The 17,335-nt window shown below is 24.9% G+C and overlaps 1 protein-coding gene across 1 annotated transcript; it reads right to left on the bottom strand.

The window, feature by feature from the left end:
• Nucleotides 1-5,623: 5,623 nt before the first annotated feature.
• On the bottom strand, nucleotides 5,624-7,146 carry LOC106764381 (probable WRKY transcription factor 40). The gene is made up of 4 exons (XM_014648669.2): nucleotides 7,064-7,146; nucleotides 6,640-6,939; nucleotides 6,403-6,519; nucleotides 5,624-6,270 (listed from the first exon to the last, which is right to left on the bottom strand). The coding sequence occupies exons 1-4, from the start codon at nucleotides 7,124-7,126 to the stop codon at nucleotides 5,968-5,970; spliced, it is 783 nt and encodes a 260-aa protein (XP_014504155.1). The 5' UTR covers nucleotides 7,127-7,146; the 3' UTR covers nucleotides 5,624-5,967.
• Nucleotides 7,147-17,335: the final 10,189 nt, after the last annotated feature.

Below are 17,335 nucleotides of genomic sequence, written 5' to 3'. Positions count from 1 at the left end.
TAACAATACATGTTCTTTTTAATTGAAGTTTATTTTATTTTATTCATAAGTGTCTTACAAATTAATTTTTTAATTATTTGATATTATTATTTTTTATTTTAATTTATATTTCTTTTATTATTATATGTGTATGGAAATTATTTTATTATTTATTTATTTTATTTTATTTTTTATTTTTTTATTTATATTTATTTTGTCATGAATATTATTTAACTTTTATATTTATTTTTTTAATTCTTTGTTTATATTTTTTTGTTTTATATGTGTATATAATTTATTATATCTTTTTATCTACTTATTTTATTTTAAAATAATTTTTTATTTATATTTATTTTGTTGCCTCATAAAATTGTTTTATTAATCAATTATTTATTATTTATATTTTATTATGTAAAAATTAAACTAATATTTATTAATTATTATAATATAATAAAAGATGATACTAGAAAAGTTACTCTTAATAAATGTTTGTTAATTTTTTATCAATTGATATTTCTATAATATTAATTATTTTTGTTATATTACTATTTTTTATGATATTTTATTATATAAGCATTTAATAAAATTTAACTTTAAAAAATATATTTTAGTTTTAGTCTGTAAAATACTATCATTTAAAAATAATAATATTGATATTTATTTTAATGTAAGTTGATTTCTAAAATAAATAGTTATTTTAGTGTATGCGCTTACACATATTTTAATATCATTAAAAGTTTTTTTAACATATTTTTACATATTTAATTATATGTTAAAGAATATAATATATTTAAAGTATTATTTTTTTATATAGTCTTTTTTCTTTTATGATTTTTATTACTTAATCATTTAATAAAATTAAATTTTAAAAAAAATATTTTACTTTTATTACTTAAAATAAATATATGTTTATTGATAAAAAATTATAAAAATTTGTGATAAAAAAATTGTCTTAAAAAATTAATTATTATTTTTTTATGTGAGCAGTTTCTGTTATTAATATTTTATTATTAAATAACGTTTTTTTGACCAGGCGAAGCAGTTGAACCGAAACTAGAAAAGAGGAAAGAGTAGATATAGTTCTGACAGTAAACTGAATGGAAACTGTTATAAGTTCAGTTTTTAAAAACTGAATCATAAAATAGTATACTGAACTTTTAGTAAAAGTACATCAATTTTTTTGAATATAATATAATACAGTTAACTATAGTACAGTACAGATAAATTATTTTTGTCCAACCCTATATATAATATGTGTTTATAACATAAATATTTAATGTGATATTATTTATCAAAATCACACTGGTCGATGTACGAATGTTTGTTCAACAAATATCGTGACTTGTAAAGTTGAGATCCACTTCTAATTTATTTTGTTTAAATTGATCAAATAATAGTTTATAATAGAATATGCTTAATTTAATTTAATAATTGTTTTGGCTTGTCGACTGGAGGAGTCAAGGTTAAGTTTATTTATTTACATTAGTTTTCAAATTTCAAATTTAAGTCAAGGTTTTCCTTCATTTTGCATTAGTTATTGTTTGATGAAACTAGGATACTATTTACAAAAAGCATTCTGATGTTAAAGTCAGCAAATGTCCAATGATATTTAGTAATAAATGTGTAATAAATGTAATCAATTACCTTAATATCATAAACCTTTATTTATAGATTTCAGGTTGGGCTTTTGATTAGTGTTGTTCTAATTACGGTTCAAACGGTAATGGACTAGCTTAGACTTAACATAATTATCTTAATATATTAATCACTACAAGAAAATAGTATATTACTAGTGGATTATTACTGACGGCTAATGATCCAACAGTAAAACACATTTGATGGTGAATTTACAAACGGAGTGTAGAATGGGTACTTATCGAAGGGCATATGCCCATCGGTAATGGACTTCATTACTTACCGGTGGATATATCTACCGGTAGTACCATCGGTAAACGTCATCAGTCATTACCGACAGGCGATGGTCGTTGGTAAGTTTTTCGAGTTTATGAAATCAGAACCTGGTTTCCCTCTCCCCCACTTTTGTTTTCCACCAAAAACTCTCCTCCCCAACTTCCCCCAACCCCCTCTGTAACCCCCCCCCCAAGTTGGTGACACGATAGTGGACGCAGGTGGCTGGTGGCGGTGGTGGTGTAGCATGCGCGACGCATGTAGTGATGGCAGTAGCACGAGGCTGGGGGCACGACCCTACTGGTCATTTACGGTACAATGGGGACGTGACGGTGGTGCAAGGGTGGCACAACGGTGGCGTGACAATGGCACAAAGGTGGCGTGAGGGTGGTACAACCTTGTTGGCGATTTGTTCGACGGTGGTGGCATGAGTTTGACGATGATGGCACGACGATGGTCACTGCCTCATGGTGGATGCTAGTGGTGGAGGGTTTGTTGTTGTTCAGAAGCCCTAAACTGGCGGTGGAGGTCTGGCGGAGGTAAGCCTGTGTTGAGTGGATTGCCTTCTTGTTTTGGTTCTGAAATTAGTTTAATGGATTGCCAATGATGCTTGCTGCCAATTTTAAATTGGTTCGTAATAGATGTGTTATTACAATGATGCTTGCTGCCAAAATGGAATTGGTTTCTAATGATTTTTCTTGTTGCCGAAGGATTTTTGTTGTCGAAGGTTTGAACTTGTTGCATCTTCGTCGAAGGAGAGTTGTTAGCTGTCTCACGAACCATCGAGGTATGTTCGGAGTCCTTCTTTGTTTTTATTTAAGTGTTCAAGGTCTAGGTTTCTATTTAACTTTTGTACCTGACCTTTTATATATTGGGGTAGTAGATAGAAATTGATCAATATCTATTCAAAGATATTGGGCTACTAGATAGAAATGGAGCTCCACATTTTAGTGGAGCGACCAGATGAGCGGAAGCAAGCGAGCCAATGAGTTGCATATTTTAATGCAGCTTCAAAACCATCATTAGATTTTGTGTTTGTCAGACCTGTTTTGTTTGCAACTTTCACAACCATCACAACCACTTAACTTAGAAGAATCTTCTTGTGTTATAGTCTCCCTTCATTTGTTCCAGCTAGCTTTGTTACTTACCTAAGCAGACCAATAATTGGATTTTGATTAAGTCTCATTTGAATTTACATCCCAACCCTTGGATGTTGAATCATTCAGTACTTTAGGATTGTTTTCGAAGACAGCTTCAAAACCATAGTTATGTGGTGGGGACATTTCCAAATCTAAATTTTCTTCTCCCAACAAATCATCAATATGTTCATCCAAATAAGCATCAATTTATTCTTCTTCGACCTCTAACCATGTGAAAAAAAAAATGTAAACATCCATCTCTTTAATTTCATTTGATCTTATTTGTAACTATACATAGACTACACTTATAACAAACTACTCTAATAGAATTGAGTGAGTGTACGGGGAGTCCAAATCTCTTAAATTCAATACATATATTTGTCATTTGAGTTAAATGTTGTTCTTAAATCAAACAACGTGTATTTTTATCAATAAAAAATTACAAAGTAGATTAAGCTGGAATGAAAAATGTTCTAATTAAATTAGATAATAAATTATTATAAAATTAAAAATAAAATATGCAATAAATATTTTTAACATTTATATATATTAATCACATCAATAATGATTTACACTCCATTTTTTTTTCTTTCCTTGTTAAATAAAGTGCAATTCACATTTCTTTTACCTAATACAATTTTTAAATTGAAAACATTGTTCACAAACTAAATGCATTATAAATAAATAAATAAATAAAACACAAGTTTAATTACATTTTAATCCTTTTTTATTACTTGTATAGGTTCTCTTAGTTTCGAATTTCATTTTGTTCATATTTTATAATTTATTAATACAAAAATAGTCATTTACTTTATTAGTTTATGTCTTACAGTGAAATAATTCGCGTAAAAAAAGTGAAGTGACGTTCTTGTAAATTAATGAAAGTGATTTATATCATATTCTTTATTGGCTTATATAAATAAGATAATTTATGTTAGATCCTATGAGGTTTGATATAAATTGTTTGTTTAACCAATAAGAGATTGGCTTAATTTTCTTTTTTATATATCAGATATAGGTTCTCTTCTTTATCATTGTGTGAAACATGTCAAAAATGCTTTTTCAAGTTAGTTTGTTCTCTAGTAATGAAATAGTGTTAGCTTGGTTCAAATTATAGTTTTGCTTCAAATATAATTAGACGTAAAATTACATCAATTATTTTTCTTGTAACATAAATTTATGTGTCCTGCATTAACTTCAAGCATAAAACAAACATTAAAAATTTAAAATAATAAACGTAAAAAACCTTTATTATATTAGTGATTTCTCAATTGTTGAGATGAAATATATTATTCTCCAAAAAAATTTGTCTACTAGTTAATAACATGATGTAAAATAGATAATAATACATTATTAATTTATGTATTATAAGATATGTACATAAGCAAAAACAAACTTTTCGTTTTCTATATATTTTTAAACAAGAGATGGATATATTTTTTTTCACCAATCTGAGACAAAAAAAAATTACGATAAGATTTATAAAAGTTATAAATAAGAAACTGGTAATTATGTTTTTAGGTTAAGATAAAAAAACAAATATTTTCATTTCTCATTTATCTTATTTCTTTTTTCTTTAAAACTCGTCTTTTATATCTTTCAGGAACTTTAGGCAAAGGTTTTTCTTTTCTTCCTCAAACTAGAATTAGGATTTCAATTTGGTTCTTTACCAAGCCTTTGGAATTGTAATAGTGTGTTGAATTAATGAAGTTTTGGGATAGTGTGTTGAATTAATGAACTTTCTTAGCTAAATTTGGAGTAGTTTTACAATATTGAATGGATAGAAATGTGAAAAAAAAAAAAACTGAATATATTCCTTTTTAGAACTATATCGCTCAAGTAAGAACAGATTGTTCAGGTAATTTGCTGAAAGAATATTTTCTATTTTTGTATGACATGTTTTGTTATTTAAAAGTGTTTTCATATGTTATGATTTGTATATAATGGTATTTTGTTTTCATTCTTGAAAAGTTAAGGGTGTGTTCTAAAAATAATTGAAAATTCAAATATGGATTGAATTAGTGGTGTGAAGGTTTAGTTTCCACCTAAGTGGTAAGTTGATATGTATTGAGTGTGAAAACTATTACATAAATGAAATTTCTAGGTTTCACTAATAACCTAAACCCTATAAATGAAATTATCAAGTGGCAAGAAATTGATAAAGGATTCACAACATTTTAACGAGTATGCTTACAAAAATATATCCCAATACCATGTGAGTAACTTGCATATATATTTGAGTAATTTGAATATATATATATATATATATATATATATATATATATATTGTGTGACATTTTATATTATAGTATTTGTTACTATAAATTAAGAGCCAGTCGATTAGGTAAGACTGTGTACTAGGTTGAATGGACTGAGCGGTCGGAGTGCAGAAAAGAATTTTGTAATCATTAGGTCATGATAACAGTTAAACAAAGTTAAAACATATTTGATTCGATAATTACTGTTGATGAGTGGTTAAGATTAATATTAATAATTATTAAAAGATAAATTAATTTGTCAAATTCTTATAAATTCTATAAATAAAAGTTTAATTTTAAGATAAACATACTTTATTTTCTTCTGCAAATCACCTCCATAACAGTATCCATTTGTGTAACCAGATGTCAAAATTCCTACCGTCCTCAAATACACACGATATGTTATCGTGTTACTTGTACTGAGATTTAAGTGAAATTAATTTGGCTGGGCAGAAAAAGAAAAGGTTCATAACTTTATTGGAAAGGAAATGCAAATACCAATGAAATTTCAACCATTTTTTTTTCTGACTTTACTTTTCTATATACAATCCTACTATGACTCTGCAGCCTCTGAGAAGAAGCAAACAATCTAACATACTCCCTGCTAAGAGCAACATGTGCTAAGAAAATAACCTTTTTTGATGTTGTTTGAATTAAAAAAGATTATTTTTAAAATTAATAATTCACCATTTGGCTTCTAGAATTTTTCCTGAAATGGCAGTGGCAAGTGCTGTGGTGAAATTGGGATCCCTTGTCAAAGAAGTAGCCATTTGTTGAACCAAAAATTGTTGGATAGATGACTTTTGGGCAGTTTCAAACAATCCTGATTTGACCAAATCAAGCGTTACACTTCCAATTCTGGCTTTTGGTGAAGAAACTGGACTTGACCCTTTTCCTCCTTCAATTTCACCTCTTTCATTACCATGATTATGCTCTCCTTCATATGTTGTAACAAGTATTGTAGGGTCTTCTAAACTCCTTTGCACCTGCATAATATTCCCACCAATTACCAAAGAAAAGATAAAACAAAATGTTAACAAATAAATTTTAAATTTAATACAATTTTATATATATTTTAAATTGGTCTTATCTCTAATCGATATCGATTTTTACGATACCTTTTTTTTAACGGGGCAGCTTGGAGCAAAGGAACACTTGAAGTAAGCTCTAGGAGAAGGGTTATCCCTGGTCACCTTTTGACCGTATTTCCTCCATTGATATCCATCCATCACATACTTCAAATACACCCAGAAATAAAATCAAGATTCTCGGTTAGTATTATTATTATTAATAAGAGTTAACTAATCAAATTTTCAGTGTAAATGGATAAAAATTGAAGATTTTTAGTGACTTACTAAACTGTTATTAGAAGCTTGTGTCTTTACAAGAACCTTGGAAACCTTTGGGGAGGAGCTGAAATCCTTGTAGCTGTACCTTTTGAAGGAATCCTCTGTTATGGAGCTGCACTCGCCATTGTTATTGTTAACTGCTTTTCTCTTGCGTGATTCGAGTTGGTCTTGCTCAAAATTTGTGTTCTTCAATTGGGTCAATTGCTTCTGCAAAACCATGTAGCCGTCACACAAGTGGGTCAACATCTCAGTCAACCTCTTGTTCTCACGTCTCAGCCTCTGCAACTCTTCCTCCAACACCATATCCTGCTCACAGAACCTCCGGTGTCAGAAATTCAACGAGTAAAATGAAAAACACAAGTTATAACAACAATTTTGATTCTTTGAGAAAATCGATGTTGTTTGTATATGGGAATTAATATATACTAACCGTGTGAACAGAAGAAGGATCAACGTTGAGATTGAGTGAAGTATCCAAGCATGTTGGTTCCATTGAAGAATATTGTTGGAAGAGAAAATGAAATTAATGTTTGGGAGAGAGTGAGGGATATGAGATATATAAGCTTAAGGAGAAGAGAGGAAAGTTGCAGGAAATGAGCAAAAAAGCAACAGATGAACGCACGTCATGCAACTATCGTCATTGCTATGCTTTCGTGTATATTTAAGCATGATTTCGAAATACTGTGTTTTTTTATTATTGGATTAAATATATTTCTAGTATTTTAATTTTTTATGTAAAATTAATATTTATTTTTGTTTAAATTTTTAATAAATTTTTGTTTATAAAATTTAAAAAATAATAAATCTATATTTTTAATTTAATTTTATTAAATTATTTTGATTTATTAACTTTTTAATTGATATTCAAGTGAAAACATGTTAAAAATATAAATAACTTAAATGTTAGTGTTGATTACATTTCAAATTTTAAAAAGTTTTAACATTATTAAATTAAAATGATTATATTGAATATTTTTAAAATTTAAATATTAAAAAGTATCAAAATTTTAAATGAAAATAAAGTTTAATTTTGTAGCAAAAATCAGATACTAAAATTATATTAAAATTTATCATAAGTTTATATATTATTTATATATAGGTCACACGACAAAATTAGAACAAAAATTCTTTGATATTGTATTTCAACTTCCACCATGGAGTCTGTTGATATGATATGTCATCTGTCAAATTACCACTTTTTTCCCCAATTAATAAAATTGTTTGAGTTCCTTTTCAAGTATCAAAATATTTATTAATTTAGCATCTAGATTAATATATTTCATTAACATTAAAGAATTCATTTGAAAACTGGTTTATCAATTGAAACACTATGTAACATGATTTTCAGGATTGGATAAATAATATATTTATTATAATTATAAAATATTTATTATAATAAAAAAATTATAATTTTAGTATATAAATTTTAATTTTATTAATTTATTTAAATTTTATGAATATTGAGATAATAAAAAAAATCTATTAAAATTGTAATTTTATTTCATTAAAAATTATATATGTTAATACTTATTATATTTAATGACTATTTATCTTTTAAAACTTTAAAACATACTTATATAATTTTTACATAAAATATATTTAGAAAATAGTTCAGTGATTAAATTGATTTTTATTTTAAAACAACGAGTACTATTGGAGAAAAATATATTCTAAATATTTAACGCAATTACTTATAATTAAAAATTTACCTGTTGTCAACTATAATACTATTTAATTAAAAATTAATCTAATTAAAATTTGTATTTTTTCCAATTACACCACCTATTCTTTTTCTAATTTCAATTAAAACAATATACAAACACAATTAAAAATTAAGAGCATTTCAATTAAAATAAAATTCAATTAAATTTTATATATATTTGTAATAAGTAAAATTTATGATATTTCATTATTTACTGAATTTTTTATCATCACAATCATAATCTCGATTTTAATTACTCTCTTCATATCTCTTTTTACTTTCTTTTATTCTTTTCTATATATATATATATATATATATATATAACATCATTAATTATATATTTTCTAAACCTTTTTTAAATTTTTTATCTTAAGAATTCAATTTCTATTAACTGTTATTGTGATTTTGCGTTACCAACTAATAAAAATAATCGTTAGGATAACTTTTAAAATAAATGCGATAAAAGTCAGTAACTTTATATATAACTTTAAATTGATTGGATAACAGTGTTAAATCATAGACTACTTATTTATATTTTAATAAAACTATCATCTGTTTCTCATAAATAAAACCAAATATGATATTATTTTTCAAATTTAGTTAACATCAACTTATCCAATATTAAAATAATTTGAAGTTTATAAATTTATATTTTGATATATCATTTGAAGAAAACAATTTCATAAGCCTAAATATGTAATTATCTTATTAAAAAAACACATCAAACTATATTTAAAACTTAATACAGTAATGTGGAAAGACGTTGATGTTTGATCTTCTAAGAGTGCTTTAAAATTTAATTTCACCAAGTGGTTAAGCTTATCTCTTTAAACATGAATTGTTGACGTTGAATTTAGAAATATTAATTTTCTCAGTAATAAATAAAATGAGTACTCTTTGACTTTGTAACATTTTAAGCTTTTCATTTCTCATTACCAATGGAGTCTTTCTAAAATATTTAGTAAGGTGTTCCTTTTTGTATTTTTTTTTATTTTTTACCAAATATTTTATATTATATATCTTCTTCAATTATATTACTTCACAATAACTTTGTTTAGCAAGTGATATTTTTTTCTACCATTATGGTACTTATCTTATTTATTTTTACTCCTCCTCTTGTACTTTTAAAAGTTATATATACTTTCTAATCAAAATTAAGAAAAATACATCACGTGTAATGCATAAACACAAAATTGAAACAAGCTTTGTTTGTCCTTTTGATAAAAATAATTATACAAAATATTGGATGTGTTAAACTTTCAATTTTAATTTTATTGGAGTATACTAGGATAATGTTAGTTTTTCATTATATTATGTTCTTTAGTACAGTGTAAAAAAAAACTATGTATCAGATTAATTTTTCGTATAGTTTTTTATTATATTATGTTAAATATAGTGAAAAATTATGTATAATCTTCCTTGTTTTGAATATAAATATAGGATAGAAGAAGTATGAACTAAACATAAAATACAAATAAAAATAATAATAAATTAACTAAAGATAAAAGATAAAGGTAAGATAAACATAATATATCTAATAGTCTCTCTCAAGCTTGTACATAGAAATCGTATGTACCAAGCTTGCCACTGATATAATCAATAGATTTAGTGAAAATATTTATTTTTGCACTCGAGTAACATCAAATTGTTAATGATTTGCAAATACAACATATATAAGATGAAATATCAACATAGAAGACTCTCTTGAGCAACAAATCTGGAAGACTATTTCATGTAAATTTTTCTTGCAAATCACCGTTAAGGAATACATTGTTGACATCCAGTGGATAAAGATGTTATTATGGAAGATTCACCACAACTATAAATAAACTAACAAAATTTATCTTTGTCACGGAAGACAAAACATATATGAGTAAATCAAACATAACAGGGACAAAAGGGAAGTGAGAAGAGATTGGAAGAAGTCATTGATGAACAAGAAAGAGAAAACTTAAAAATCTAAGATTCTCTAATCAAGGCACCTGAAAAAGAGAAAAGAGCAACCTCGACACTCTGAATAGTTGTCTTAAAGAAGACGAAACGCGCGACCACACAAAATGAACATGAAAAAGTAAAGAGAGTGATATTGACACTTTAAATCGTTGAGGTATGCTACCATGCATGACGAAAGAGCATATCCATAACTTCAAAAGACGCTAAAAGCATGTAAGATCTTCAATGAAGGCGTCATTGACATCATTTTGTTCGTCTGGCCAATGCAATGAAAATCGTGTGATCGTCAGTCGAAATTGGAACTTCAATAATAATAATGATAAATGACGACAGTATATGATGACACCGTTGATAACCGAGATAACGTTGCGCAGGTAGCGACAAGTATAATAACAAATACAATAATAAAATATCCTCAAAATAACCTTAGAAGTACATGTTAAATATAATAATGAAAAACTATATGTAAGATTAATACCTATTGTTTAAATAAATAATAAAATAATTGGTACCAACTAACCAAATCAATCTCTTAGACTATTTCATGGAACACACATGCCTTTGAGTTAGCCCATAAAATAAAGCTTTTTCAAAATATGACTATCTTGCAACTGTCTGCACTCACTTTTCATAAGCTTGAGGAGTCGCCAAATCCACGTGGACATAGTTGTGGTCGGAATAGAAATATTAAATTGTTTGAAACTAACTTGTGAACTCAAAATATTTAACGAAATTATAATTAAATACTACTTGATATATATTTGAATAGGTAAATCTGAGACAAATCAATGAAATTCATCATTAAGTTCGAATATTGATTTCATATTTTCAGCTTAATGTAAGCTTTTAATCAATCTAAAATAATCCCGTCTCTAGGATTTAGATTAAAAATATAAATATTTATGGGTGTTAGATATATTATTTTTAGTAAAAAATATAAACAAATTAACAAATAAAAAATAATATATTTAATAATAAGTGATTTCAAATATTATTTTAAAATTAAATTTTATTAAATTAAGTTAAATTTAAATTCACTTAATTAAGTTAAATTTAAATTCACATTATATCAAAATTATTTTAAATTACTCAATAAATTTCATCTTAAAGTTATTTTCAGTAAATTTGAGTTGAAACTAAAATTATTTTTTTAAGTATATCAAATTAATTAATTTGATTATATATATTGTTAAAATAATATTTTTAAATTCATTTGTATTGATATTTATTTACTTTATGGTCAAATAAATGTCAAAAATTTCTTTAAAAGAATTGAGGTTGAAAAGAATTAATTTTACTCATGATTCAACAAACTTCAGTTTAGATGTTGGAACATTTTTTAAGTTTAACACCTGAAATATATTTTTACCAAAAACAAAAATCATTTATGTAAAACAAATTCAATAAACAAAAATAGTAAAAAATGTAAGGAAATAACCAAAACAAAACACTATTTTAATTTCCAAAAAATAAATTTTGGTCATCTTGCTAAGAGTATTTTGTTTTCCCTTAACATTAATGCATCTACTTTTTTAACTTGATCACTCTTCCTAGGTTAACAAATATTTCTTTAATTTTTCAATATTTCTTTCTTTACCAAGAGAGGAATTTTATACTTTTTATAAGGCTAAAAAAGATTTGTCCATTAAAAAAAGCATATTAATGAGTACTTTATTTATGAATGTTATAATAAAATTAATGTATCATAAATAATTAATTATGATGGCTCAGTAAGAGAGACCATATAAAAACTATAGTAGGTTTGGTGTGTGTGAATAGAAATCAATCAAACAATAAGTGATTGGAATGGGAGAAGTCTTAGGTTGAAGAACTCTTTGCAAGTCACAAATGTCGCCTAACATAATTAAGAATTAACAAATAATTTTTTTTTCCACTTCAAATTATAAGTGGTCAACAAATTTCTTAAAATGTTTGAAAATGTATAAATATTGGTCATCTACTAAATTATTAAGAATATAACTCCTATTTAATATTAGATTTAATTATTTTAGACATTTCTTTTTTACAGGTCGTATTCTAAATGGTCTCAGTAATGTGTTTTATTGTGTAAAATGGAATCAATTTAGATCTCACCGTTAATTAGACTGGATAGTGTTAAAAATTTTGATACGTGACTTGGTGATATAAGCAAATTGTTCTGATGTAATACACATTAATCACTGAGTTGGTATCCATTTAAATAAGTTGGTGGTCGATCACTCGACCTAGTGGTCAATCACTCAACTTGGTAGATTTTTTTAAATATAACTCTTATTTAATATTATGTGTAGATTTTTTTAAGTAGAAGTAATAAGAGAGTGAGAGGTAAATTATTTTGTTGTAAGTTGAATAGACACTACTCAATCCAATTTATTATCATTTTTATATAATTTACATGTGTATCTCCTATTTGTTATAGTTTCAATTTTAGTTAATTAAATATTTACATAATTGATAGTTTATTATGAGAGTAAAATAAATAAACGTAAAATTGAAATATAAATAATTATTGTAAAAAAAAAAGTATGAAGTGATAAAATGTCAAATATATTTAAGTATATAATAATAATCTTCTATATAATGTCTGAACACACATTAAATAATGCTTGAAGTTTTGAATATAATCTTGCTTTTAATTAGGATTCTATTCTCATATACTTTTTCTAAATTAGTCCTCTTCAATCTAATAAACTATTGTTATAATCTTATTTAACTCGTTTTAAAGATTATCTCAGTTAACTATTAAGTATGGTGATTGAATTTTATCATTTTTGATAGTATTAATAACTAATCATTTGTCTGTGCAAAAATCTTAGTTTGGTTGATAAATTTAATGAGTTTAATTTTATATGTTAAGTTCACACGTGGTAATGATTAACATTAAATTAAATTGGTTAGACCCACATTTTTTCTGTAACAAATCAAATTGGTCAAAAGCACCATAAAATAATAAGTTTTAATTGTTTCCTAACATTTGAATTTTTCTTCTATGTAATTTTTTTAATATACATCTTCCAATTTAATCACCCCATTTAAATGCATCCACTGCATATATTAAATTACGAATGATTGTTTTAACTTTTTGAATTATCTTAAATTAAAAAATTTATATGTACAATTGTTTTAAATATCCGGACTTGATCATAATAAGATTCTTTTTTTCATAAACAATAATTCATTTATAAGAAAATCTAACAAACTTCATACAAATAAACAATTAGTTAATATTATAGCTTAATTAGTAAGCTTTGTCTTATATTTAAATATGTAATTCATTTGGGTTCTTTTATAATTTTCTTATTTAATTGAGTATTAATTTTTGTTAAACAGAATCGATATAATCTTACTTTTTAAATTGAAGTTAACATTGTTTGAAAAATGATCATGTATCAGTCGTCTGATAAAAATTTTAATTAATAATTTATTTTTTATATTTAAGTATGTGAGTCGATATAATTTTTATAATTCTTTTACTCATTCGAATTCTTATATATATTTTTAAATTAAGACACTGTGATCCTTATTATGAAATTAGCAACACATGTGATTCTAAACTTTATTTTCCCACTTTATCTTTTTTTTTTTTTTAATACAATTCCATCAAAATTATTTCTTTTAAATCCAATATCTTTGTTTTTGTTTATTCCATCATTTACACATGAACTCAGCTATGACTTTATGATTTGTTTTCAAGATTTTTTTAGGACTGGCAAAAAGGTGATCACATTATTTTTATACAAAAATATATAAAATCAATTGAATAACAAAAGAATATAAAAACCAAATTATTAATTAAATAAAAACGACATTAATATTAATTTAACAAAAAATATCACATTTATTTCATTAATAAAAATTGAGAGTGAATAAAAAAATAATATAAAAAATAAAAGACTTAAATATAAAAATTAAATTACTAATAAAACTTTAATATTATTTAGCATTACTAATTAAAATTCCTTAATATTATTTATTGGGATTTTGCACTAAGAGAAAGAAATTTATTGAGATTTTTTATTTTTCCATAGATAATAAAAAAAACAGGCCATTGAGAATAAAATCTCAATTATTTGAAGGGATTTTGAGATAACATAATCTTTTTTGTGTTTTTTATTATAAAATATTGTTTTTATTTCTTGTAAATTAATCAAGAAAGAACACATTGTACTAAATAAATAATCGATTTTTAGAAAATGAACCTAAAATTCACTAGTACAGCATCCGAGTTTATTTTAATTATAAATTAGAGACATTATATTATTGAAGCGACAACAACTATGGTTTTGGATGCCATTAATCAAGATCAATACGCGTTATGAATTACAATTTAATATCATAATTTTAAGATAATCTTGATGACACCTCATTCCACCGTAGACATTCAAACGTCATTCCATTACGTAAGGCTACGTTCTTTAACTATTTCTAGGGTTTTTTTTTTCCACATGTTTCAATTTCCAAACTTTGAAAATTTTGAATTTTCTTTCTTCTCTTCTTTTTCTTTCCAACGAATATCTCAGTCGTTTTCATATTTTCCTATCTCAAAGGAAATTTCTCTCTCTCTCTCTCTCTCTTTTTGAGTATCTTGTTCTACACAAAACATATTTTTTTTCTTGGACGTTGATTTTCATCCTCCATTAATGGCGGGTCCAAATCAAAGAATAGTGATATGTGCATGAAATTCCATATCTTTGATGAAAATGGAAAGTGTGTTGCACTTGCTTTCAGTCAATAACCTTTTGTTAATTAAATTTACCAACTTTTCAATTATTAAACTCTTGCTTCCTTACACTCGTGCTATCGCACTTCATTAGCTGTTGGAATAAACGGTACTTGTTATGGGTAGGTATGCTTTTTTTCTATCTTAAACTTTCATAAAGTGCTTTTCAATTTGCATTTAATATATTAATTAGACTAAATTAATTCAATTTGCTGGATTTTAAGTTTATACAAATAATTTTAAGTTTAGACAAACTACATAGTTATTCAATAAATTTATTGGTGTATTTATTACACATTCACAATACAAATCGAATATATTTACAGATAAAACATGTTTATCAACTTTTAGATTATGATTAGGCCAACCCTAATTAAAAATATATAAAGATAAAGTAAGAAGGTAGGTGGTGTGAATTTAAGATTTTACTGTGATAACCGATTAAATATATTATTAACTTGAGTGTTAAAATGTCTTTAACATATACCTACCCACACATTTGAAGTTTGAAGACAAAGAACTAAACATAAATTTGTAACAAAAACCTAAGACAACGTTAAAGGATTGAAAAAAAATGTGAAATAATGTTTTGATTATAATTCTTGACCACTCCAAACAAATTATTAAATTATAATTATAATTTATAATATTTTAAAAGATTCTCATATATATATATATATATATATATCCAACCAAACTAATCTTAACAAAGTAATTAAATAGTCAAATACAAAATTTTTACAGCATGTAGTAATTTTAATGTATCATTACACTTAAAATTGAAATACTAGTCTTAGATAAATTATCTAAATAAGGACATTTGTTTTCATAAGCGAAGAGTCTTAAACAATTTAGGATATCGAGGTCAAAATTCTCACATTATTTGAAAGTGGCATAAAGAATCTCGTGTTCCTTAAAAAGTACGGTCAATATTAGTTTGCTTATAAATAACACTTTTTCTGACATGTAACGTGCTTTATTATCTATTCAGCTAGCTAGATGAAATATATAATGTTATTTAACACCAAATATACATACACCATTGTATTTATATAGTGTAAATATAATATAAAATACTAAAACAATTAGATTCTTTTAAAAAGAATCTTCACAACAAAACTTAGGGAAATAAAACACGATACAATTATCTAATTTCAGCTAAATTTTTTACTTATATCTTTAATATTATATTTTTTCTTTTATATCAAATATATACTAAAATTTAATATTTATTATTTAAAATAAAACAGTTCATCCCTGCTTTTATGATAAGGAAGAGATATATGAGCTTATATAGATCTACAACAATAAATTAATGGCATATAATTAGTATAAAATAATGAAAACCCATTGTTGTTTTAATGGCATATAACAAAAATGGAGATGAATGTTGTTTTAAAAAAATCAAGTATGAAATAATAAATGCTAATTGCAAGAATCTCAATGACATCCTATTTTCTTATCAAACTAAATAATCTCTAAACTTAAGAATTTTATCGTCATCTAATTTACTGATTAAAATAATGCAAATTAGCAATCCTAATCAGTTCTTCTTTTTGAAAGAATAATCTATTCTATTTTTTCACCATGAATTCATTTTTATATAATATTTGATTGAAAACCAGGTGATATGAAATTTCAAAACTTTTTAGTAAGTTGAGCACAGCTAGTTTCATTTTTTTTATAATATTTCCTCGTGAAATTGACATGAAAAGATAGTAAAAGAAAACATTAAAATATAAAAATAGTCTGAATATTTTGTTAATTTTTAAAATATATTATACATTACTTTGAACACGAGAAACAGGTTTGACAGTATGAAGGTGATCTAAACATGTGAGGTCACTACCTATGACGTAACATGATCAAACGTGTCATGTTAATATTCAAGCTCTTCTACCGCAAATTTTCCGGGAAATTTCCGATTTGTTTTGTACAAAATATATGTAGAACCTACTTTATATGTATATATTATAATAAATAAATAAAGAACGAAAAAGATTTTCTTTCTACAAGTTTAAAATAGTTTATATAAAGAGTAATTTGTAAAAACTTTTTCATATTCCTTTATTTAAAAACTAATTTTAATTTTTAAAAATATTTAATTTTTTCGAAATAATTATTTTATATTTGTATTCTAAATTTTGACTAAATTATAATTTGGTCACTTTTAATTTTGTATCTATTTATGTATTTATATTTTGTGTTAATTTTTAAATGTTATAAATTTAGTTATATTCTCATTTTTTTGTAAATAGAAATGTTATTTTAATACGGTATAATATAGATTTAATTAGGATAGTTTGATACAATTTACTAGATTTAGA

Source organism: Vigna radiata, chromosome 6, assembly GCF_000741045.1.
Source record: "Vigna radiata var. radiata cultivar VC1973A chromosome 6, Vradiata_ver6, whole genome shotgun sequence".
Taxonomy (NCBI): domain Eukaryota; kingdom Viridiplantae; phylum Streptophyta; class Magnoliopsida; order Fabales; family Fabaceae; genus Vigna; species Vigna radiata.
The sequence above is the reverse complement of the archived record's forward strand: the minus strand, read 5'-3'. Positions and strand labels throughout refer to the sequence as shown.